This window comes from Oncorhynchus tshawytscha, linkage group LG21 (assembly GCF_018296145.1).
Source record: "Oncorhynchus tshawytscha isolate Ot180627B linkage group LG21, Otsh_v2.0, whole genome shotgun sequence".
Taxonomy (NCBI): domain Eukaryota; kingdom Metazoa; phylum Chordata; class Actinopteri; order Salmoniformes; family Salmonidae; genus Oncorhynchus; species Oncorhynchus tshawytscha.
Genome location: NC_056449.1, coordinates 21,360,554 through 21,387,115, shown reverse-complemented (window position 1 = coordinate 21,387,115; position 26,562 = coordinate 21,360,554). Strand labels below are relative to the sequence as shown.

Sequence of the window (26,562 nt, the reverse complement as noted above, 5' to 3'; positions counted from 1 at the left end):
GTGAATACTTTCTGAAGGCACTGTACATGTAATATGCACTGAGAATGGGAATAGAAAACTTTATTGTTGGTTAAATAGATAAACATTTTGAAGACATATGAAGTGAATTATGGAACCTAAGACATACAGTGGCTTGCAAAAGTATTCACCCCCTTAGCATTTTTCCTATTTTGTTTCCTTACAGCGTGGAATTAAATATTTTTTAGGGGTTTGTATCAATTGATTTACACAACATGCCTACCACTTTGAAGATGCAAAATATTTGTTATTGTGAAACAGACAAGAAATAAAAAAGAAAAACAGAACTTGAGCGTGCATAACTATTCACCCCCCAGTTCCTTGAAGTTGGATGGATTCCGCTGGTGTACAGGAATCTTTAAGTCATACCACAGATTCTCAATTGTATTGAGGTCTGGGCTTTGACTAGGCCATTCCAAGACATTTAAATGTTTCCCCTTAAACCACTTGTGTTGCTTTAGCAGTATGCTTAGGGTCATTGTCCTACTGGAAGGTGAACCTCCATCCCAGTCCCAAATCTCTTGAAGACTGAAACAGGTTTCCCTCAAGAATTTCCCTGTATTTTGCGCCAGCCATCATTCCTTCAATTCTGACCAATTTCCCAGTTCCTGCCGATGAAAAACATCCTGACAGCATGATGCTGCTGACAGCATGCTTCCCTGTTGGGATGGTGATGAGAGGTGTTGGGTTTGCGCCAGACGTAGCGTTTTCCTTGATGGCCAAAAAGCTCAATTTTAGTCTCATCTGACCAGAGTACCTTCCATATGTTTGGGGAGTCTCCCACATGCCTTTTGGCGAAAGCAAACGTGTTTGCTTATTTTTTTCTTAAGCAATGTCTTTTTTCTGGCCACTCTTCCGTAAAGCCCAGCTCTGTGGAGTCTACGGCTTAAAGTGGTCCTATGGACAGATTCTCCAATCTCCGCTGTGGAGCTTTGCAGCTCCTTCAGGGTTATCTTTGGTCTCTTTGTTGCCTTTCTGATCAATGCCCTCCTTGCCTGGTCCATGTGTTTTGGTGGGTGGCCCTCTCTTGGCAGGTTTGTTGTAGTGCCATATTCTTAAAAATGTTAAATAATGGATTTAATGGTGCTCCGTGGGATGTTCAAAGTTTCGGATATTTCTTTATGACCCAAACCTGATCTGTACTTTTCCACAACTTTGTCCCTGACCTGTTTGGAGAGCTCCTTGGTCTTCATGGTGCCACTTGAAAAAATCTATTTAAATTACAGGTTATAATGCAATGCAAAATCTATTTAAATTACAGGTTGTAATGCAACAAAATAGGAAAAACGCCAAGGGGGACGAATACTTTTGCAAGGCACTGTATTCTGGACTGAAAATCTTTATGGTTACAACTTGCTACAATAACAATGGCTGTATGTTGTGTCATGTATTACAATGACCCACTTATGGCTAGCTGTCTAGCTGCCTAGCTACTTAACTACCAAGTGAGCTGCTTGGCTACCTAGCACACAGTATTTGCTCAGCAGTTCTTTTGTTGTGTGATCATACTTCATTTAAAAATATATATTTATATAGCTCTACAGGGAATTAGGAGGACGAAAACAAACCACAGTTTTCAAACAAAACCAATAGTTCCCAAACTATTCCAGCCATTTATAAAATACTCCAATAGTTGGAGGCTCACAGATGATTTTTTCCTAATTCACTTTTACCTGCAAGTGAGCATTCCTCACAGTGCAAATTAAAAACCACTCATCCAGTCCAATCCATTTTTGCAACAGCTTGCAGGCACTGGCAGAATTCAGTTTCATTCAATTCTATTCTCTGGGGAAATGTCATCAACAATTGAGAGGGAGGCTTTGGCTTTTGGCTGAGGTGGTTTAGGCTATTCACTGTTATCAATGTTTACTGTGTACCAGCTCAAGTGATGTTGAATTGAACCTCTCTCTTGTTCAATTCAGAGTTCAAAATAAGATGAACAACTGCTCGCCTTGACATAACAGCACACCATTTCCTTGAAATGATTCTGGGTATATTAGTAAAAGCAAGGCAGCAATCTTCCTAATCTCTCTAAGCGGCGTGGACACCGTGTTTACATATAGTAAGAGACCAAGTAAGTCGGGATGTTTTCAGTCTTTTCACCGGTTGTATAATGAGACGATTGTGTCATTTGCTTTTCATTTGTTATTTTATTATTAAAAGGCACTGTTCAAGATTGACTGAGTGCAACCATTTCAAAAAGCATCACTTTTGCTGATGATAGCCCATCTAGTAAGCTTGCTCAGTTCACTGGGCCTATTAGATTAAGGAAGAGGATGCCTCTGTAGCTCTGTAGAGAGAGAACAACTGTGAATGTTGACAACGATGGACACTAACCTCTATTTATGCATTCTCCCTTTCTGCTTTTCAGCTTGAAGAGACTGCATGTCTCCAAGAAAAATAAGTTGGTGTCTTGCTTTTCACATAAAGTATATGTTACAGCAAAAAGATACAATAGACCACCGGTATTACAATAGAACCACCAGTGGCTTTGATATACATTTGTATACATTTCTATCCTACCTATGCTGATTATTCACATGTTACTATACAGTAGCATACCTCATCCACGTCGTTCTCAATCTCTCTACCTAGCTAACAGGTTCAGGCTTGTGTCGTCTTGAATGCTGATTGTGCATATGTGCCAATCTCCATTAGCAGCGCGTGCCATGCTCGGGGGAGCCGGAGATGTTTTTGCCGTTGCCAGGGCCGACAGTAACACAAGAGTGACAGAGCGGTGTGAGGAGGAAGTGGATTGATGGTGGTGTGTGACAGTGACAGCTAGTGCGCGTTAGGGCTAGAGAGAGCATACCTGTATGTTAATTCGATGTGTTCATTCTCCTGTTTGGTCTGTATGTTAGCTTATATAGTATTATGACATACATATAATGTGCACTGAGAAAGGGAATAGATCACTTTATCGCTGGTTAAAGAGATGAACGGTTCATCATTTTGAATTATGGAACCTAAAGACATATTCCCAGCTGAAAAGCTTTCTGGTTACAACTTGCTACCTTAACAATGGCTGTACGTTGTGTCCTGTATTACATTGACCAACTACATCAACGGGACTACAGTGGAGAAGGTGGAAAGCTTAAAGTTCCTCGGCGTACACATCACTGACGATCTGAAATGGTCCACCCACGCAGAAAATGTATTGAAGAAGGCACAACAGCGCCTCTTCAATCTCAGGTGGCTGAAGAAATGTGGCTTGGCCCCTAAAACCCTCACAAACTTTTACAGATGCACAATTGAGAGCATCCTGTTGGGCTGTACCACAGCCTATACAGCAACTGCACCACCCGCAACCGCAGGGCTCTCCAGAGGGTGGTGCGGTCTGCCCAATGCATCACCGGGGGCAAACTGCCTGCCCTCCAGGACACCTCCAGCACCCGATGTCACAGGAAGGCCAAAAAGATAATCAAGGACATGAACCACCCGAGCCAGGTCCAGTTCACCCCGCTATCATCCAGAAGGCGATGTCAGTACAGGTGGATCAAAGTTGGGACCGAGAGACTGTAAAACAGCTTCTATCTTAAGGCCATCAGACTGCTGAACAGCCATCACTAGCTGGCTTCCACCCGGTTACTGGGGAAATTACAGTGCAACCCTGCACCTTAGAGGCTGCTGCCCTATATACACTGCTCAAAAGAATAAAGGGAACACTAAAATAACACATCCTAGATCTGAATGAATGAAATATTCTTATTAAATACTTTTTTCTTTACATAGTTGAATGTGCTTACAACAAAATCACACAAATTATCAATATGGAAATCAAATTTATCAACCCATGGAGGTCTGGATTTGGAGTCACACTCAAAATTAAAGTGGAAAACCACACTACAGGCTGATCCAACTTTGATGTAATGTCCTTAAAACAAGTCAAAATGAGGCTCAGTAGTGTGTGTGTCCTCCACGTGCCTGTATGACCTCCCTACAATGCCTGGGCATGCTCCATATGAGGTGACGGATGGTCTCCTGAGGGATCTCCTCCCAGACCTGGACTAAAGCATCCGCCAACTCCTGGACAGTCTGTGGTGCAACGTGGCGTTGGTGGATGGAGCGAGACATGATGTCCCAGATGTGCTCAATTGGATTCAGGTCTGGAGAACGGGCGGGTCAGTCCATAGCATCAATGCCTTCCTCTTGCAGGAACTTCTGACACACTCCAGCCGCATGAAGTCTAGCATTGTCTTGCATTAGGAGGAACCCAGGGCCAACCGCACCAGCATATGGTCTCACAAGGGGTCTGAGGATCTCATCTCGGTACCTAATGGCAGTCAGGCTACCTCTGGCGAGCACATGGAGGGTTGTGCGGCCCCCCAAAGAAATGCCACCCCACACCATGACTGACCCACCGCCAAACCTGTCATGCTGGAGGATGTTGCAGGCAGCAGAACGTTCTCCAGGGTGTCTCCAGACTGTCACATCTGTCACATGTGCTCAGTGTGAACCTGCTTTCATCTGTGAAAAGCACAGGGCGCCAGTGGCGAATTTGCCAATCTTGGTGTTCTCTGGCAAATGCCAAACGTCCTGCACGGTGTTGGGCTGTAAGCACAACCCCCACCTGTGGACGTCGGGCCCTCATACCACCCTCATGGAGTCTGTTTCTGACCGTTTGAGCAGACACATGCACATTTGTGGCCTGCTGGAGGTCATTTTGCAGGGCTCTGCAAGTGCTCCTCCTGCTCCTCCTTGCACAAAGGCGGAGGTAGCGGTCCTGCTGCTGGGTTGTTGCCCCACTACGGCCTCCTCCACGTCTCCTGATGTACTGGCCTGTCTCCTGGTAGCACCTCCATGCTCTGGACACTATGCTGACAGACACAGCAAACCTTCTTTCCACAGCTCGCATTGATGAGCTGCACTACCTGAGCCACTTGTGTGGGTTGTAGACGTCTCATGCTACCACTAGAGTGAAAGCACCGCCAGCATTCAAAAGTGACCAAAACATCAGCCAGGAAGCATAGGAACTGAGGAGTGGTCTGTGGTCACCACCTGCAGAACCACTCCTTTATTGGGGCTGTCTTGCTAATTGCCTATAATTTCCACCTGTTGTCTATTCCATTTGCACAACAACATGTGAAATTTATTGCCAATCAGTGTTGCTTCCTAAGTGGACAGTTTGATTTCACCAAAGTGTGATTGACTTGGAGTTACATTGTGTTGTTTAAGTGTTCCCTTTATTTTTTTGAGCAGTGTACATAGACTTGAAATCACTGGCCACTTTAATAATGGAACACTAATCACTCTAATAATGTTTAATATTGTTTACATACTGCTTTTCTCATCTCATATGTACATACTGTATTCTGTATGTTTTGTCAATGCCACTCCGATATTGCTCAATCTAATATTTATATATTTCTTAATTCCATTATTTTACTTTTAGATTTCTGCTAATTGTTGTGAATTGTTAGATACTAGCTAGGAGCACAAGCATTTCGCTACACCCGCAATAACATCTGCTAAATATGTGTATGTGACCAATACATTTTTATTTTATTTTATTTATGCCTAGCTGCCTAGTTCCTTAGCTGCCTAGCTAACTAGCTACTTAGCTGCCTAGCTCCTTAGCTACCTAGCTACTTAGCTGCCTAGCTACTTAGCTGCCTAGCGCACAGTATTTGCTTTCCTTGTTTTGTTATCATACTTGTATTTTTATTAAATATTTGTGTTGCTATATAGGGAATTAGGACGATGACAACAAATCACAACTTTTCAAACAAAACCGTTAGTTACCAAACTATTCCAGCCATTTATAAAATACACAGATAGTTGGAGGCTCACGGATGCTTTTTTCCTAATTCACTTTTACCTGCAAGTGATCATTCTTCACAGTGCAAATTAAAATCCACTCATCCAGTCCAATCCATTTTTGCAACAGCTTGCAGGCACTGGCAGAATTCAGTTTCATACAATTCTCTGCGCTGGGGGAATTTCATCAACAATTGAGAGGGAGGCTTTGGCTTTTGGCTGAGGTGGTTTAGGCTATTCACTGTTATCAATGTTTACTCTGTACCAGCTCAAGTGATGTTGAATCGAACCTCTCTCTTGTTCAATTCAGAGTTCAAAATTAGATGAACAACTGCTCGCCTTGACATAAAAGCACACCATTTCCTTAAAAAAGGACGTTCCCAGGAAGATCATTGAGAGATAATAGACTGATCTTAGACATCCTGTATAGCTTTATATTATATTTTTAGTGGAAGGACAAAGTATAGCAGCTGAGAGATTAGACCTGGTGGGAAACTATATTATCGGCTGAGACTGAGGTTATGTTGCAATGTCAACACTAGCATAGTGCTTATAGTTCCAAGACATTGCTTCATAATAATTTGTACGTTGGTGTGAATATTGGAAGACATTTTTAGAGTGTCCAGACTGATGAACAGGGACAAACGGCAATATGATTAGGATCATTGTTTTCCATAGGGGAAGCGCTACATTATAATTATTATTATATTTAAAAAAAATTGCAGTGGCGCACTGCTGCTACTAAGTGCATATAGGGGAAACACTGAGGATATATGGCGTCCAGCTCCGAGATTCTCGCTCCTGCATATTTAATCCATGAACTGTCTTTTAATTTAGAGATTATCATGACACTGGTGTGTGTGCGTCTCCTTCTGTGAGTGTCTCTCTCTGTATGTGTGTGTGAATACATTTGTTTGTGTGTGTGTGTGCGCTAACAGTTAGTGAGTGTTTGTATGTGTGTAGCTCTGACTGTATGTGTGTGTGTGTGTGTGTGTGTGTTGTTCCTCATTGGGGACGTGTGAAGAAAGGATCCTACCACATCTGCATACGATGGCCGCTGCTTCCCTGTCACTTCTGCCTGTGTTATTAACGCCGGCTGTCAGCAAGGCAGCATCCTCTTTAAATAACACTACATTACATTCCAAAGCCATGGGGATTCGGGGGACCGGCGCGGGTAGGGAGCAAGCCATTCCTCATGCACGTGACGGATGGCATTGACTGCATCCCATATGGCTCTGGTCAAAGTAGTGCACTATATAGGGAGTAGGGGTCCATTTGGGAAGTAGCCATTGTGAATTTGTGATTTTGTAATTACCTTGAAAGGCATCAACAAGGGCATTGGGCTTCATCGGGTTTATCTGCTGTAGCCTATCAACTTAATAAATAACGCCATATTAGATTGCGTTCGTATCATCTTGGAGGATCTGACTGTGCCCTAAGGCGGTGATTGGCTGTGTGTGTGAATGTGACTGTCTGTGACTGTCTCTGCTTCCCAAATAACACACTATTACCTATATAGGGGAAAGGGTTCCATTGGGACGCACACTGTCTGTGTCTGGGCCCCTAGAACCTCGACAGGGTGGAAAGAGAGTTGGCTGGCTTGTCTTACATAAACAATTGTCAAGCAAGGATTTACTCCATCTGATTTAGTGTGAAATGTATTTCTGTCAGCCAAGGCGACACAATAATCCACTACCTTATCAATGTTCTACCAGACTTACACGCCACACATTGTTTTCAATGCATTTCTATCAAAATCATGTTTGACACAATGTGCCATCCAGATTGTGAAGAACCCAGAAACCCTTTGATTATGCGACAATAATTATTTAATTGCCAGTTAATATTACCCCAGGGAACTATTGCCTCTTCTCCCCCTCTGAGTTTTTTGTCTGAGTCTGCTGTATCAATATTTTTATTTAAAAAAAAAAAGTTACGTTTGGTCTGTGTGTGGAGAGAGAGGCCGAATTATTAGTAGTACTTTAAGCGTCAAAATAATTTCAATCTGTCTGACTTAATTTGGTCTGGTTTTCTCCCGGTTCAAAAACGGTTCTGAATGAGAGGATACAGTACAGAGAATGCCCCCCCGTAGGTGTGTCTATTATCACTCATTGGTGACATATCCACTCCAATCCTCCTTCCTCGTGTAAACGTATGACGCCGGAAGAAAGGAGAAAAACAGAAACGCAACACAGTTAAATCTCATTAAATCATTGCATTTCCATGGCTGGTCCGTCTCCCTGATCAATTCAAGACACTTCACGATCTGGACCTCAGAGTCACTTTCCAGTCAATCAGACATAATTATGCTTACTACAAAGCCCATCCAAATTGCATTGTCAAATCCATTTACCCGCCACCAAAGTAGCTGACTCCAAGAACGGGATTGGAGTCAGAGAAGATGGTATCTCACCGGAACGAAATGGAAGGCAAGGGATGATAAGTGTGCCACTCAGAGAGAGAATGATGACAGGGAGATGTGTTCTGGATGGATGGCAGACAGCTATGGAAGTTGTACAGAGTTATCTCAACTCTCCCCCTGCCTCACAAACTTGCCTATACTATTGGACCGTCGTCTACCGTGAGCTAGTGGATGCAGGGGCTATAATTAGGCAATAAGGCCAGAAGGGGTGTGGTATATGGCCAATATACCACGGCTAAGGGCTGTTCTTTTGCACGGCGCAATGCTGAGTGCCTGGATACAGCCCTGAGCCGTGGTATATCGGCCATATACCACAAACCCCTGAGGTGCCTTATTGATATTATAAACTGGCTACCAACTTAATTAAAACAATAAATGTTTTGTCATACCCGTGGTCTACGGTCTGATAGACCACGGCTGTCAGCCAATCAGCATTCAGGTCTCAAACCACCCAGGTTATACTGAGATATATATGTCAATGTCGACAGTTTGTTGAGTAAGCTGATTTGGATAAAAGTGTCAGCTGTATGACCATATATATATATATGGTCATACAGCTGACACTTATCCAAATCAGCTTACTCAACAAACTGTCGACATTGACAGAGTCACATTTTCAGTTAGTTGCCTATGTGACAATTGAACGCACAACCCTGGTTTAGCCAGGACAATACTCTAACCCACTGATCCATTGGAACTACTCAACTAAATCAAATGTATTTATATAGCCCTTCTTACATCAGCTGATATCTCAAAGTGCTGTACAGAAACCCAGCCTAAAACCCCAAACAGCAAGCAATGCAGGTGTAGAACACGGTGGCTTGGAAAAACTCCCTAGAAAGGCCAAAACCTAGGAAGTAACCTAGAGAGGAACCAGGCTATGAGGGGTGGCCAGTCCTCTTCTGGCTGTGCTGGGTGGAGATTATAACAGAACATTGCCAAGATTTTCAAATGTTCATAAATGACCAGCATGGTCAAATAATATCAATCACAGTAGTTGTCGAGGGTGCAACAAGTCAGCACCTCAGGAGTAAATGTCAGTTGGCTTTTCATAGCCGATCATTAAGAGCATCTCTACCGCTCCTGCTGTCTCTATAGAGTTGAAAACAGCAGGTCTGGGACAGGTAGCACGTCCGGTGAACAGGTCAGGGTTCCATAGCCGAAAGCAGAACAGTTGAAACTGGAGCAGCAGCACGGCCAGGTGGACTGGGGATAGCAAGGAGTCATCATGCCAGGTAGTCCTGAGGCATGGTCCGAGGGCTCTGGTCCTCCGAGAGAGAGAAAGAAAGAAAGAGAGAATTAGAGAGAGCATACTTAAATTCACACAGGACACCGGATAAGACAGGAGAAGTACTCCAGATATAACAGACTGACCCTAGCCCCCCGACACATAAAGTACTGCAACATAAATACTGGAGGCTAACACAGGAGGGGTCAGGAGACACTGTGGCCCCATCCGATGATACCCCTGGACAGGGCCAAACAGGCAGGATATAACCCCACCCACTTTGCCAAAGCACAGCACCCACACCACTAGCTAGAGGGATATCTTCAACCACCAACTTACCATCCTGAGACAAGGCCGAGTATAGCCCACAAAGATCTCCGCCACGGCACAACCCAAGGTGGGGCGCCAACCCAGACAGGAAGATCACGTCAGTGACTCAACCCACTCAAGTGACGCACCCCTCCTAGGGACGGATGCTTGGCTGTGTTCATTAGGCACCACACAGTAGAAAACAGACTGGAACAGGGAGGCACTAGCTGGCCTTGCCCAATATAAGAAATTGTTATTTTTTTCTCCATTGCAAATCGATCTATGACATTTTCCGTAGTGTGCCCTAATAAATATGAGCCCTTGTAAAGAAGGTTGGAGGCTATAGTAGTAGAAGTAGTAGTAGTAGTGGTGCCTATCTATCCCCTTCGTTACATGTAACTTTACTGGTTCTTTCCTACCCCAGCTTCACATGTGGTCTCACTGCTGCTGCAGCCCACCGATCCAGATGGAAGGGGGTTTATTTCAGTTTTTGTTTGTTCACTTATTCATGCATCCAGCTATTCGGGGCATCACTGGGGCTTTCGTCTCCATGCCACAAATGCAAATCGCCGCGGTGGCTAATCCACTTTCATCTCCTTCCCTGCCGACATCCCTCTCATTCTTTCTCATCCCTCTCTCTCTCTGGTTCTGTGATAAGGGGCCATCTTGTGTTAAAGCCAGTGGAGACCTCACTAGGACCCTCCTCCTCTTCCTCCTTTTGCCTCCACCCCTCCCTGGTCTTTGTCCTGACCCACTCCACCCTCCCTGGGCGCCCGACCCCCTGGCGCCATCCTGAGGCTTGTCAGCCTTGCACTCTTATTCGCATCGGACCAGGGAGGGATGTGGGAGCATCCCTAATTCGATTACTAAGGACATGAGTGGGTTTGCACATCAAGCTGTTCCGGTAAGACAGTTGAGAAGGATCTGCTGGAGGATCCATCTTCCTCATTAGACAGAAGAGACCTCCCACCACCCCTCCACTCAAGAGGGGCCTGTATTTTCTGCTCAAATATAGCACAAAAAGACACGGAACAGAAAAAAAACATCTTACACCAGGACACTTCACTTGACTAATCCATGAAAATAAATAGAAAAAGCACCATTCAGATGTCTGCAATTATGTTATTTTAGGGACAAACAAACCTTTCAGCTTACGATTCAGAGTGACTTTGCTCAGTTTGGCCCTATAGTGTGAATCAGTCATATGTGTGCGTGGTAAGTTTTTCTCTGTGTCAAGCTTGGCTAGGAGAGAGGAGAGAGGGGAGCAGCTTACAGGTGTGGTGTGTGTCTGTCCTGTGGGTACCTAAGTTCTCCCTGCCCTCTGTGGTTGTAATGTCATCGCTGGCTGGCTGAGTGTCTGGCTGACTGGCTACTATCTTGCTGACTGTCTGGTTGACTGTCTGGCTAGCTGACTGTCTGGCTGGTTGGTGCCTTAGGAGCCACAGGAAGTGGGGGAAGGAGAGACAGCTCAGTCAAACCTCTTCCTCCTTCATGAGAGTGAGAAAGAGAAAGTGAGAGTAGAGAGAGACAAGAGAAGAGAGAGAGACACAAAGAGAGAGAAAGAAAGAGAGAGAGAGGGGTGCTGCCTATACACCTGGCCATAGAGCACGCTCCCCTCGCTCCACCAAGAGGCTTTGTTCACGGCTAATGCACCAGGTTAATTACGCAGGTGACTGTGCAGCCCAACGGTTGGGCAAAAATGTGTTCAAAAACTATTCTGGGGAAGAAAAGAAAGGTAGTTGTTTTCATTTTCCATTCTTCTACTTCTTGTTTTCCATCGAGAGAGAGAAAGAGAGAGTTGCAGGAGAGATAAAGAGAATTGCAAGGGAGAGACAGAATAGGGGATAGAGAGAGAAAGAGAGAGATGGACAGAGAGAAAGAGGGAAGGTGAGAATGGCAAGGTAGCGAGGGAGAGCAGTCTCTAGTAGGAGCAGCAGCGCTCTCCCTTCAGAGTGGTCTCAGCTCATCAAGCACAGGGCTGCAAGCTCTTATTGCAGCTCATTACAGTGCAAATGAGAGTAAGAGATCAGTCACTGAGAAGGCTGGAGAGGGCAGCAAAACACACACACACACACACAGAATACAGAGACACACACACAGACACATAATACTCACACAGGCAAGTCATAAACAGAGAGACAGACAGACACACAGGCAAATCATAAACACACACACAGAGATGGACACACACAGGTCAAAAACACACATACACACAAGACAAGTATTCCCCCTACCCACCAATGGATTTACACACTATCGGGTTAGCTTGGAGAATCACTTGTGTTCAAAAGACAAAGGACTTGTTGGCTAACACCATGCCTTTGCTGCTAATGATGACATAAACACTATCTTATTATCCATGTAATTATTTCATATTATTTTATGACATATAGTATGTAAATATATATATATATAATTATTATTATTGTTACGTACTGAATTAGCGTTAGTAATGTTTGCCACTGCAATGGCTACCAAATTGTGTTATCTATTGAAGAATTTGAATCCTATGGGCGTTGGTCAAAAGTAGTGCACTAAATAAGGAATAGGGTGCCTTTTGGGACCCTGTTTTTATTATGTACCACTACTCAGACCAGACAGAAACTCTCTGCTTAAATTCTGCTCGTTTTCCTCAGTTTTGGTCCCTTCCCTCCAGAGCTGTCGGCGGCTGCATGTGAACCATCAGAAATGTAGTTCTCCATCGATCCCTCTGTATTTTTTCCCCCCAACATGGAGGGAGATGACAGATAGCAAATTGAATTTATGAACAGCTTGTGTTGACACTGCTGCATAATGATAAGAATGCCATCCCTTTGGTGTTTAAGGAGGAGTGCATGGTGCCGAATACAGATTGAAACCAGATTGCCTCCGTTTTCCTTGGGAAGATGGGAAGAAGACGGAGGGTGCCGTTTGAGATCCAGACAAAGTTAACAGACATGTATCTGTTTGTACATGACAGATCTGCTTTTTATTTTCATCTTGCATCCACATGCAAATACTTGTTTTTTGATGAACTTGAAGATGCGTATTGGTGTACAGTCATATGTTGTATTTGTATTTGATGGAAGTAAATGAAGTGGCATAGAGCTATTCTGTGGAGGTTTGTGTGAAGTGTTAGGTATTAGAGGAGTCTAGCCGGCTGTCTAGTTTCTCCTCTAGCTAAATTGTCCGAGAGCAGGAACGGCCATAGGTCACACTGCATGGCTGACACCATTCTGTGCTGGAGCGCACACACACACGCACACACCACGCCACACACACACCACACCACACACATATTTACACATGCACACCACGCAGGCACACACACCCAACATAGGCACAAAGACACACTATCCTAACCCAGACACACACACAGTTGTTTGAATTTCATTTTCCACTGTGGAGGCACTAGAACACCCTCTCTCTCTACACAGGCAGCGTTTTAACAACCACCTTACATCACTGCTATGGGAGACACTCCCCTGGACATAGAATACACAATGCATCAGCATTAGACCTGGGGCCTGTCACGTCTCCTGGCCCTCCTCTGTCTCCAGCTGAATGGCTTTGGGCGGGGGGAAATCACCAAAGAACAGAGGCTATGTCCCAAATGGCACGCTATTGCCTATATCTCTTTAGGCCCTTGTCAAAAGTAGTGCATTATATCGGGAATAGGGTGCCATTTGGGACACAGACTGAGTCGCTTCAGTGGCTAATACAGGCAGGGATGAAAGCCTCCACTGATGGCCATTGAAAGATCTTCTTTCTGTGGCTAACGCAGGGGAGCTAAGTGCTCTTTACCAAGATTTAGTGTGGAGCCGGTCAATACTGGGCTGCTCTATCATTGTTCCGTCGATGACACCGGGACCTGCCTTTGGAAAACCTTCCAACCGCCAAACGGCTTAGTACGTACATGGCACTGCTATGTTACCACAGTAGCGGAAAGAGGAGAGGGAAGAGGAGAGTAGATGGTAGACAAGAGGGGAGAGGAGAGATGATAGACGAGAGGGAAGGGGAGAGGAGATGATAGAGGAGAGGAGATGGTAGACGAGAGGGAAGAGGAGAGAAGATAGTTGAGGGAAGAGAAGAGGAGATGGTAGAAGAGAGCGAAGAGAAGAGGAGATGAGGGAAGAGAAGAGAGATGAAAGATGATAGAGAGGGAGAGGAGATGGAAGGGGAGAGGAGATGGTAGAAGAGAGGGAAGGAGAGAGGGGAGAGGATGGTAGAGGCGAGGGAAGGAGAGAGGGGAGAGGAGATGGTAGAGGCGAGGGAAGGGGCAAGGAGATGGTAGAAGAGAGGGAAGGAGAGAGGGGAGAGGAGATGGTAGGAGAGAGGGGAGAGGAGATGGTAGAGGCGAGGGAAGGGGCAAGGAGATGGTAGAAGAGCAGGGAGAGGGAATGGAAGAGGAGAGGGAAGGGAAGAGGATGGGAGAGGGGAGAGGAGATGGTAGAAGAGGGGGAAGAGGAGAGGGAAGGGGAGAGGAGCGGCATTGGTAGAGGAGAGGGAAGGGGAGAGGAGAGAGGATGCTAGAGGAGAGAGCACCAGAGTTCTGGGATAGGCCACTGTCTGTGTCTCTAAACAGCACAGTACAGGACAGCACATGTCTCAAACAGAACGATTCAGATGAAGATGAAGCAGTATTTGGCCCTATATCTGGGTCATCTATCTTTAGCCCCATACTAATGAGTCAGTAGACCCTCTCTTCATCATTGTGGTCCAGAACAGACATTATTTTAAACTGGGATCATTAGGGTGACTTATTGTAGCGCGCCGGACTACGCCATCCGTCGTTTGCATACATGGCTGAACTGGCTTGTGGGTAATGTTTACGGCAAGAAGGGCCGGGGCTTCTTATTTCACTTCTGGGCATCATGGCAGAGAAGAAATGTTTGCGCTGGCTGGAATCTAGAGATGACAGTTGCTTTTGGCAGCACTTTCAGTGAGCTGTGATCAATCTTTTGTTTTTCCCGTCCTAACGTTCAAAGAGAAATGACAGTCGGAAAATTGAAGTTATCAACAGAACAAGTTGACACGGCGACATAATTAATTTGAGGAAATGCCACATATTCTCATTACCAGAGAAAAGACAGTATTTTCTTTTTTGTCGTTCTCTGAGCAACACAACCTCCCAGTGAGAAATAAACACAACCAAAAGAAGAAAAGAGAGCCAAGAATAGAAACTCATCTTATGTAAATTCGCCACAAACAAACTCTTAATTTGCGCTAATTTCTTCTCTTGACTTGCTGGTCTCATTCCCTCTTCCTGAGGCCTTCCCAGGGGCTACTTTGAAAACCAAAGTGTCTGTTCTCTCTTTCTGTGTGCTGTGTTTAAAGGCAGCCTAGATTAAATTAAGCTTAATTAGACCGGCTCGGAATAGAACTAAACAAAACAAAGCCCAAGTAGCTAGCGCTTATCTTCAAATTGGCTAGTCTATACCTTTTTTAGTCTTGCTTATTGGTTTAAAGCGGGACATGCGTTTCAGCTGCTTCTCTCTGTAGAAACGAAATGGCCGATCTGTATCTAGCAGCTATGACTCCGAGAACAGCACTGGCTCCCACTTGAATGTTTTTCCATATCTAGGCCAACCAGGACGTCTTGTGAGTTCGACACGAATGCAACACGTTAAGTCCGGGCAGGTAAACATTTATCTACTGCACCTTGGCTCCTGGAAAACTTTTGGACAGCTCTTACTTCAGTTTCCCTCTTCTCAGAATCTTAGACATCACAGGGGGCACATGACAACTTTGATCAATTTGTCCTAGTTTTTGCTTAACTGTAGCCCAATTCATCATCCATAATGACCAAGGCTTGGGAGCTGGGCTGAGTAGACTGGGTTCAAGAGGGAGGATCGCAGACACAAAGAAGCAAAATGACTAAAATGGGAAACATGCTCCCCAGTGACCTGCTGGCGCTCCATTAACAATGTCCTATTGGACCGGCAAGACCTCGGCTATGATGAAGGAAGCTCAGAGACGAGGCCCTGGCTTCTGAGAATCTCTTAACTTCTCAAACTGTTCTCTGAACGCTTCCCCTCCATACATTAAATAAAATGTTTAAACCAAAATGTAAATTAAAAACTTGTGCATTTTAGATTATTTGAGAATCCCTTACGTCTAAATCCCCACAGCAAACTTTTCTCTTCCTCTGACACATCGCCCACTTAGAAGACTACTGTTTTTTGCCCTGTTCTTGTTCCAGCTCCACCTGTCTCATTTTGAGCTATAAAAACCCACAGCAAATATATTCTGCCTTTTCTCAATTAGCAAGTCTCGTCGATTGTGCGCTGGGGAAATACAGAAAAGCTAACCTTTATGCAGGAGGATCTGTCTTGAGAGGAAGAGATACACCGCTCGAAGGAAATTGCTTTCCAAAATGGGTTAAGATGGGACAAAACTCTCTCCAGCAATGTAACACCGTGTCATGCACCTCATGAGACAGCCCTGGGGTTCTCTAATGATCTTATCAAGGAAGGGGGAGAGTGGAACATGGCTGGGCTTTTACACTCCACACCACGGGCACCTTCTTAAAAACCTGAGGCAGCTGACATGGCACTACATGCACCTGTCCTCCCTACCTCCCATTGAGAGCTAGCGTACCTGTCCTCCCTACCACCCATTGACAGCTAGTGTACCTGTCCTCCCTACCTCCCATTGAGAGCTAGTGTACCTGTCCTCCCTACCTCCCATTGAGAGCTAGCGTACCTGTCCTCCCTACCTCCCATTGAGAGCTAGCGTACCTGTCCTCCCTACCTCCCATTGAGAGCTAGCGTACCTGTCCTCCCTACCTCCCATTGAGAGCTAGCGTACCTGTCCTCCCTACCTCCCATTGAGAGCTAGCGTACCTGTCCTCCCTACCTCCCATTGAGAGCTAGCGTACCTGTCCTCCCTACCTCCCATTGACAGCTAGCGTACCTGTCCTCCCTACCTCCCATTGAGAGCTAGCGTACCTGTCCTCCCTACCTCCCATTGAGAGCTAGCGTACCTGTCCTCCCTACCTCCCATTGAGAGCTAGCGTACCTGTCCTCCCTACATCCCATTGAGAGCTAGCGTACCTGTCCTCCCTACCTCCCATTGAGAGCTAGCGTACCTGTCCTCCCTACCTCCCATTGACAGCTAGCGTACCTGTCCTCCCTACCTCCCATTGAGAGCTAGCGTACCTGTCCTCCCTACCACCCATTGACAGCTAGTGTACCTGTCCTCCCTACCTCCCATTGACAGCTAGTGTACCTGTCCTCCCTACCTCCCATTGAGAGCTAGCGTACCTGTCCTCCCTACCTCCCATTGAGAGCTAGCGTACCTGTCCTCCCTACCTCCCATTGAGAGCTAGCGTACCTGTCCTCCCTACCTCCCATTGAGAGCTAGCGTACCTGTCCTCCCTACCTCCCATTGAGAGCTAGCGTACCTGTCCTCCCTACCTCCCATTGAGAGCTAGCGTACCTGTCATCCCTACCTCCATTCCCTCATCCCTGGTTATCAGGTGTCACCTGGGCCCTGGAGCTCTTGCCAATGTTACAGTACACCCTGCAGCCCAGGCTTCTGTCTCTCTGTCTGTCTCTCTCCCTCTCTCTCTCTCTCTCTCTCTCTCTCTCTCTCTCTCTCTCTACCTCCCTCTCTCTCTCTCCCTCCTCTCTCTCTCTCTCTCCCTCCCTCTCTCCCTCTCTCCTCTCTCTCCCTCTCTCCCTCTCTCTCTCTCTCTCTACCTCCCTCCCTCTACCTCCCTCCCTCTCTCTACCTCCCTCCCTCTCGCTCTCTCTCTCTACCTCCCTCCCTCCCTTCCTCTCTCTACCTCCCTCCCTCTCTCTCTCTCTCTCCCTCCCTCCCTCCCTCTGTCTCTGTAATGTATTTACTAGGGTGCACTATTACATGTTTTAATTAGGGGGATAACAAGGGCCCTGGCTCTCTGCCGGATTTGTTAACTTCACACATCATAATTCGCTTCCCTCTCCCCATCAAGGTACCTGGCTGTGTGTGTGCGTGTGTGTGTGCGTGCGCGCGCGCTTGCATGAGTACTTATGTGTGTGACTTATTGTCCTCTAGTCCTGGGAGAAGATGAAGGGGGAGGAGACACACAAGTTAAGTGTCACCATAGGGGAAGGAAGAGGGGAGGATTGAGGAGGGGGTAGCAGACAATGAAGTGGGCCTGTGTGTATAGCTCTGGTGTGTCTGGGGCTGTTGAGAGGACTAGTGGAGCGGGTCAAGGCGCAGGGTCCTAAAACTCCCTCTGAGACATTTACTGCCCTGGGCCTCTGACATTGAATTATTTCTACAACATATGAAAGCGTGTAAGCGCACGTGAACGCATCCATACAAACATACAAGTACATGCACGGACACATGCAAACACACACTCACTATATCAGAAAAAATTGCAGTATTATAGCTAATCTCATACTATTTTACACATTTTGCTATTAGGCTGAAATACATTTTTGCTGTTTTAGATCTCGTGGAGTCGGGACACAAGACGGAACATTCTCAACTTTTTTCCCATAACTATTTGTCTTAATATTAACACAATTTGATAGATCAAAGTATCATCTGTCACAACATGTAAACCAACAACCAAATATCATTTTTTAAACCATAAAATCATTATGGGGTATTGTGTGTAGATTGATGAGGGAAAAAGGCTGTAACGTAACAAAATGTAGAAAAAGTCAAGGGGTCTGAATACTTTCCAAATGCACTGTATGTATGTGTATATAAACTCAGCAAAAAAGAAACGTCCCTTTTTCAGGACCCTGTCTTTCAAAGATAATTAATAAAAATCCAAATAACTTCACAGATCTTCATTGTAAAGGGTTTCAACACTGTTTCCCATGCTTGTTCAATGAACCATAAACAATTAATGAACATACACCTGTGGAACAGTCGTTAAGACTCTAACAGCTTTCAGACGGTAGGCAATTAAGGTCACAGTTATGAAAACTTATGACACTAAAGAGGCCTTTCTACTGACTCTGAAAAATACCAAAAGAAAGATTCCCAGGGTCCCTGCTCATCTGTGTGAACGTGCCTTAGGCATGCTGCAAGGAGGCATGAGGACTGCAGATGTGGCCTGGGCAATAAATTGAAATGTCCGTACTGTGAAACGCCTAAGACAGCGCTACAGGGAGACAGGATGAACAGCTGATCGTCCTCGCAGTGGCAGACATCGTGTAACAACACCTGCACAGGATCGGTACATCCGAACATCACACCTGCGGGACAGGTACAGGATGGCAACAACAAATGCCTGAGTTACACCAGGAACGCACAATCCCTCCATCAGTGCTCAGACTGTCTGCAATATGCTGAGAGAGGTCCTCAATAGACATCACAGGCAACAACGTCGCCTATGGGCACAAAGCCACCGTCACTGGACCACGAGTCGCGGTTTTGTCTCACCAGGGGTGATAGTCAGATTCACGTTTATCGTAGAGGGAATGAGCGTTACACCGAGGCCTGTACTCTGGAGCGGGATCAATTTGGAGGTGGAGGGTCCGTCATGGTCTGGTGCAGTGTGTCGCAGGATCATCGGACTGAGCTTGTTGTCATTGCAGGCAATCTCAACGCTGTGCGTTACAGGGAAGACATCCTCCTCCCTTGTGGTATGCCACCAGCCATACTGCTCGTTCTGTGCGTGATTCCCTGCAAGACAGGAATGTCAGTGTTCTGCCATGGCCAGCGAAGAGCCCGGATTTCAATCCCATTGAGCACGTCTGGGACCTGTTTGATCAGAGGGTGAGGGCTAGGGCCATTCCCCCCAGACATGTCAGGGAACTTGCAGGTGCCTTGGTGAAAGAGTGGGGTAACATCTCACCTCAAGAACTGGCACATCTGGTGCAGTCCATGAGGAGGAGATGCACCCCCCCCCCTTTGTTCATGGACACATTCCATCACTGTTAGTCACATGTCTGTGGAACTTGTTCAGTTTATGTCTCAGTTGTTGAATCTTGTTATGTTCATAGAAATATTTACACATGTTAAGTTTGCTGAAAATAAACGCAGATGTCACGTTCGTCAAAAGGATCGGACCAAGGCGCAGTGTGGTATGCGTACATTCTCTTTTTAATGAACAAACAAAAACAACAAACAACCAAACGAAACGTGAAGCAAAACAAACTTGTGCTGACAGGCAACTAAACATAGACAAGATCCCACAACAGAAAGTGGGAAAAGGGGCTGCCTAAATATGATCCCCAATCAGAGACAACGATAAACAGCTGTCTCTGATTGGGAACCATATCAGGCCAACATAGACATACAAAAAACCCTATACATACAAAAACCTAGAGTACCCACCCTAGTCACACCCTGATCTAACCAAAATTTTCAAATTTGGACTCATCAGACTAAAGGACAGATTTCCACCTGTCTAATGTCCATTGCTTGTGTTTCCTTCCCCAATCGAGTCTCTTCTTCTTATTGGTGTCCTTCAGTAGTGGTTTCTTTGCAGCAATTCGACCATAAAGTCCTGATCCACACAGTCTCCTCTAAACAGTTAATGTTGAGATGTGTCTGTTACTTGAACTCTGTGAAGCATTTATTTGGGCTGCAATCTGAGGTGCAATTAATTCTAATGAACTTATCCTCTGCAGCAGAGGTATCTCTGGGTCTTCCTTTCCTGTGGCGTTCCTCATGAGAGACAGTTTCATTTTTGCGCTTGATGGGTTTTGCGACTGCACTTGAAGAAAAATGTACTTTTTACAGGGCACACCTGTTAATTGAATTGCATTCCAGGTGACAACCTCATGAAGCTGGTTGCGAAAATGCCAAGAGTGTGCAAAGCTGTCATCATTGCTACTAAGAATCTAAAATATTAAATATATTTTGATTTGTTTATCCCTTTTTTGGTTCCTACATGATTCCATATGTGTTATTTCATAGTTTGAATGTCTTCACTATTATTCTACAATGTAGAAAATAGTAAAAATAAAGAAAAACCCTTGAATGAGTGGTTATGTCCAATCTTTTGACTGGTACTGTATGTATGTGCTTGTGTGTGTATATTTTTCAGTGAGTGTGCATATCCTCTAACTATATTCCCTGTCTGTCCTGTCCTACAGAGGGAGGAGAAAATGAAACAGGTGTGATGGACAGTCTAATGGAAGCCCTGCAGTCCGGAGCCGCCTTCCGCGACCGCCGAAAACGAACCCCGCGCAACGGTAAGGTCCCCACACCTCTGTTGAAGTAACCTCCTCCCTTAGTGTCTACCATAGTTCTTAATATGAAAGGAGTGTTGCCAGACCAAGTCCGGGATATGCCGAGGGCGTACACATGTCTGTGTGTGTGTACGCTCATGTTCTTCTGTATGTGTGTGTGTGTGTGTCACTACACACACACCCACACTTGTACTGTCCCCGGTGCACTTCATTACACATTCATTGTCACATTGTCATTCATAAGGCTCTGATTACAATAGAAATGGGATGTGAGCAGGGTCTATGGGCTACAGGCTCCAGCGGTGGAGGGGATTTAGCATAATCCTAATGTTAACATATTCCATCCTGCCATGATGAATGGCCTGTGCCCAGGGGGATGGTAAGGTGCCACCTGGTAGAGGTTACATTGATATGCAGGTGGAGAGACAGAGCCCTGTCTGTCTAGAGGAGCCACAGGTGCTGCTCTCTCTGTGGTGGACGAGTACTGTGATATTCCTGATGCTAATCTGTTCATTGGGCCTCATGAGGGTTAGCGTAGTTTAGCATGATCAGATGGAGTGAGTATACACAGAGGTTTAGGCCCAGTCCAGCAACAGCTTCTTCATCCCATATTAACAACCTCAACGACAAACATACCAGCATTTGTACACCATGGCAGAACGAATCGTCCTAAATTAACTGTCACTATGTCAAATGTCAGAGATATGTTGCCAGACCTGTTAATTTCCCACATTGTCTCGCCTCCCTCTTACCTTGGCCAATCACGTCTCCCTACCAGGGTCCATGTCAAGGTTTGTCCAATAAGACCTGGTTAATGAAACAGGGTGTCACAACTCACAACACACACTCCTGAATCGTTCTCCTAGCTTGGTCTGCACTCACTGACAGACAGCTATCCATGTAGAGGAGAACATACATGCTCGCACCCACGCACGTACGTACGCGTTTCATCTTCCCTCCGTCTACAGTATCTCTTCTACTCTAACATGGTCCATCAAGACTGACATGATTGCCAACAGCCCAAACCAACACAATGTATTTTCCTTCTCAAGTGCCTTCTCTCTCTCTGTGTGAGTGAGCATGTTTGTACAGTGTGAGTGTGTGCTGAGGTGTTGTGCCAACAACCAGACTTTTCAGAGTGGATAATTGGTGCCAAACTCCTGAAAAGACTCATGTCTGACATCGTTCTCTTTTTCTCTTCCCCCCTCTCTTTCTCCTCCCTTTCTTTTTCTTCTGTTTACTTGGTCATGTTGCAGGTGATCAAAGTCCATGCAGTCCTGTCTCTCGGTGGCCGGGTGCTAACCATGGTAACCCAACCAAAGCTGTGTCTGTAGTTTAACCCTTTCCCTGCCCCGTACTGCACTGTACAGCACCGCCTCCACTCCTGGCTGTGTAATTCTCATCTGGCATCTTCCCCCACCAACTGAACCAGAGCTGATGTACTCTCTGACAGACTCCTACACTGAGCTTGAACTGTCTGATTACTTCTCTGACTCCTGTCAATTAGGATACATAGTGTTATCTTGTTTCAACCAGTGGTGATAGCAACTCAAAGTAAAAAATAAAATAAACTTAATGTGGTCACAGATTTATTAGATTGATTTGAATGATTAGATTAGGTTGCAGACAGATTGTTTATCTCAAAAACAGGAATGAATATTGGGATCTGGCCAAAAGTAGTGCACTATATAGGGAATGGGGTTGAATTTTGGTCGCTCCTCAGACTTGAGAGTAGTACTCTTGAGCTTCCCTCCTGCTTTAATAACTCAGTGACTCAAATCTCAGTCTGGTTTCTGAGTAGTACACCAACTCTTGTATTGTAGAGCTTGTTCCCCATTCCTGTAGGCCTACGCTGATACAGCATGACATCACATCCTGTCTCATGGCACTTTATAGGAAAGGCTTTGTCACCAACACGAGGGCCATAATTGCTTTTCGTCACGTGTCGCCACGCACGGCTTTGTTTGTTGTGTTCCTTCCCTCACTCTTCCTTTTCCAGCTAGGGCATTCTGGGAAATGTCAACCGTTGCACAAAGCGCAAACACCCAAAAACTACTCCCCTGGCCTACTTTGAAACACTGTCTGTGGCGCAATGGTTTGATTTTTTTTTTTCAACCACCACTCTAATCTAATCTGCTGTATCTATGTGGAGTGCATTTTTCACTGTTGACTGTCTGTCTTTGCTTTGACGTGTGTGAATGGAGTGACAATGAAATGTGGAACTATCACAAGTTTGTTTAGTTTTTAGGATATCTAATACACTCAGTCAAATGCAATAAAAAGTAAATTATAATTATGAATAATGTACTACTCATGTACTTATTAATCAGCTATAAAGGAGTAATTTTTAACTCATCAGATTATTTATAAGGCATTTGGTAATGGTTGATTAATGGTTTGACTCACCATTTATATACTAATGTATTTATTTTATTTTACCTTTATTTAACTAGGCAAGTCAGTTAAGAACAAATTCTTATTTTCAATGACGGCCTAGGAACAGTGGGTTAACTGCCTGTTCAGGGGCAGAACGACGGATTTGTACCTTGTCAGCTCGGGGGGTTTGAACTTGCAACCTTCCGGTTACTAGTCCAACACTCTAACCACTAGGCTACCCTGCCGCCCCATACATACTAATGTATGAATATATTTATGTAAGTAGAGATACTGGGGTGCAACAAAAAAAAAAAAACATATGGGAGGTTGGGTGGGCTATTATCTGGTAGTTGGTGGGCTATTATCTGGTAGTTGGTGGGCTATTATCTGGTAGTTGGTGGGCTATTATCTGGTAGTTGGGTGGGCTATTTACAGATGGGCTGTGTACAGGTGCGGTGATCGGTAAGCTGCTCTGACAGCTGATGCTTATAGTTAGTGAGGGAGATATGTCTCCAGCTTCAGTGACTTTTGCAATTCATTCCAGTCATTGGCAGCAGAGAACTGGAAGGAAAGGCGGCCAAAGAGGTGTTGGCTTTGGGGATGACCAGTGAAATATACCTGATTGAGCGCATGCTACGGGTGGGTGTTGCTATGGTGACCAGTGAGCTGAGATAAGGCGCGGGCTTTACCTAGCAAAGACTTATAGATGACCTGGAGCCAATGGTTTGGCGATGAGTATGAAGCGAGAGCCAGCCAATGAGAGCATACAGGTCGCAGTGGTGGGTAGTATATGGGGCTTTAGTGACAAAACGGATGGCACTGTGATAGACTACATCCAATTTGCTGAGTAGAGTGTTGGAGGCTATTTTGTAAATGACATTGCCGAAGTCGAGGATCGGTAGGATAGTCAGTTTTACGAGGGTATGTTTGGCAGCATGAGGGAAGGAGGCTTTGTTGCAAAATAGGAAGCCTATTCTAGATTTAATTTTGGATTGGAGATGAGTCTGGAAGGAGAGTTTACAGTCTAACCAAACACCTAGGTATTTGTCCACATATTCTAAGTCAGAACAGTCCAGAGTAGTGATGCTAGTCGGGCGGGCGGGTGTGGGCAGCGATCGGTTGAAGAGCAAGCATTTAGTTTTACTAGCAGTTGGAGGCCACGGAAGGAGTGTTGCGTGGCATTGAAGCTTGTTTGGAGGTTGATAACACAGTGTCCAAAGAAGGGCCAGATGTATACAGAATGGTGTCGTCTGCGTAGAGGTGGATCAGAGAATCACCCGCAGCAAGAGCGGTTACAGCTGCAAGTCTCTTGGGGTATGTCTCTATAAGCTTGGTGCATGTAGCCACTGGGATTTTTGCCCATTCTTCAAGGCAAAACTGCTCTAGCTCCTTCAAGTTGGATGGGTTCTGCTGCTGTACAGAAATCTTTAAGGCACACCACATATTCTCAATTAGATTATGGTCTGGGCTTTGACTAGGCCTTTCCAAGACATTTAAATGTTTCCTCTTAAACCACTCGAGTGTTGCTTTAGCAGTATGCTTAGGGTCATTGTCCTGCTTGAAGGTGAACCTTCATCCCAGTCTCAAATTTCTGGAAGACTGAAACAGGTTTCCCTCAAGAATTTCTGTGTATTTAGCGCCATCCATCATTCCTTCAATTCTGACCAATTTCACAGTCCTTGCCGATGAAAAACATCACCACAGCATGATGCTGCCACCACAATGATGGTGTATTCTCAGGGTGATGAGAGGTGCTGGGTTTGCGCCAGACATAGCATTTTCCTTGATGGCCAAAAAGCTCAATTTTAGCCTCATCTGACCAGAGTACCTTCCATATGTTTGGGGAGTCTCCCACATGCCTTTTGGCGAAAGCAAACGCGTTTGCTTATTTTTTTCTTAAGCAATGTCTTTTTTCTGCGCCAGACGTAGCGTTTTCCTTGATGGCCAAAAAGCTACATTTTTGGCCATAAAAAATGGTGGTGAATACAATATGCATGCAAATGGGGGTGAATACAATATGCATGCAAATGGGGGTGAATACATATGCATGCACCACTTTTTCATTTTTCATTTCACTTCACCAATTTTGACTCTTTTGTTCATGTCCATTACACAAAATCCAAATAAAAATCTATTTTAGTTCCAGGTTGTCAACAAAATAGGAAAAATGCCAAAGGGGTGAATACTTTTGCAAGCCACTGTATCTCAGTGGCTTTAAAACTTTAAAATAATGCTCAAATCAATTCAATCTGACCTCTGTCGGTGGAATAATATCCCAGTTACTTTAACAGGCAGAATATCTATTGTTTTCATGCAATTGTATAGCCTATAGAAATGTTGAGCCGCATGAGCTCATGGGCTCTCATGAAGTGTTTGATTTGATTTTCAATCACATTTGCATTGATGTCAGAGTGATTAGAGGGACAATAGAGTGCTTAGTACCAGGCAGTTAGCAAGTTTGGTAGGCTATTAATGACCAGCAGCAGCATCAGAGCTTAGAGAAGCCTAATTACCGTGACTAAACAGTCACGTAGAATTTGACTGTCATCATGACTCGTGACCACCGGTGTGGCGGTAATACGGTCACGGTAACAGCACTAGGTCTAAACCATTAGGTTATGACAGGAATGGTGGGTCAGAAAATCATTTTGACATACGAAGGCTCCCAAGGAGTGTGTGGGAAATGGGTTCTGTAATGAATGCACCATTCTGTATGGAACATTTGTATTACATTTCTATCATATTGCGAGCGGTTAGAGCGCTGATCTTTAGGTGCACTTTGAGGAGTCCCAAATGGCACCCTATTCCCTATATAGTGCACTACTTTTGACCTGAGCCCTACAGGCCATAGTCAAAAGGGGTGCACTACAAGGGGATATGGTGCCCTTTGGGATGCAGTCAGAACTTCACTGGCTGAGAAAATAAAGAATCAAGCTCCTCCACCACCATTGGGTGATTTTACGATTAAAGCTGCCTTCTTCCAAATCACTGATAAGCTGTCTTTTGGAGGAGGCTGTTGCTATTTTGGCTAGAAGGGAGTGTCAGCTTTTGGTGAGTGATGGTGTTATTTCTAGGTCAGGACAATGGCGGTTTCTCTGTGCATCTCCCTTCCTCCTCGTTTTGTTTTTATTTTCATCACATTACAACGTACAACTAACTCAGAACTGGCAAGAATTCAGCAAAGAAATCCCTCCCTCTCAGAGACAACAGCACTTGCATCATTTCATGTCCACAGAATCTACGCCTCCTGCTTAGTCATGTATGCTGTAATCTCACAGTTTCAAAGTGTGATTATCATCCCAAGAATGAGCGTCACATACAAGAGT

General features: G+C 45.1%; 1 protein-coding gene across 1 annotated transcript in view; it reads left to right on the top strand.

The window, feature by feature from the left end:
* The window catches only part of diaph2 (diaphanous-related formin 2), a 689,895-nt gene that overhangs the window by 591,622 nt on the left and 71,711 nt on the right, over window positions 1–26,562 (top strand). Inside the window, 2 exon segments of the mRNA XM_024383199.2 lie at window positions 20,765–20,863; window positions 22,117–22,167. Coding sequence (XP_024238967.2) covers window positions 20,765–20,863; window positions 22,117–22,167 — 150 coding nt within the window.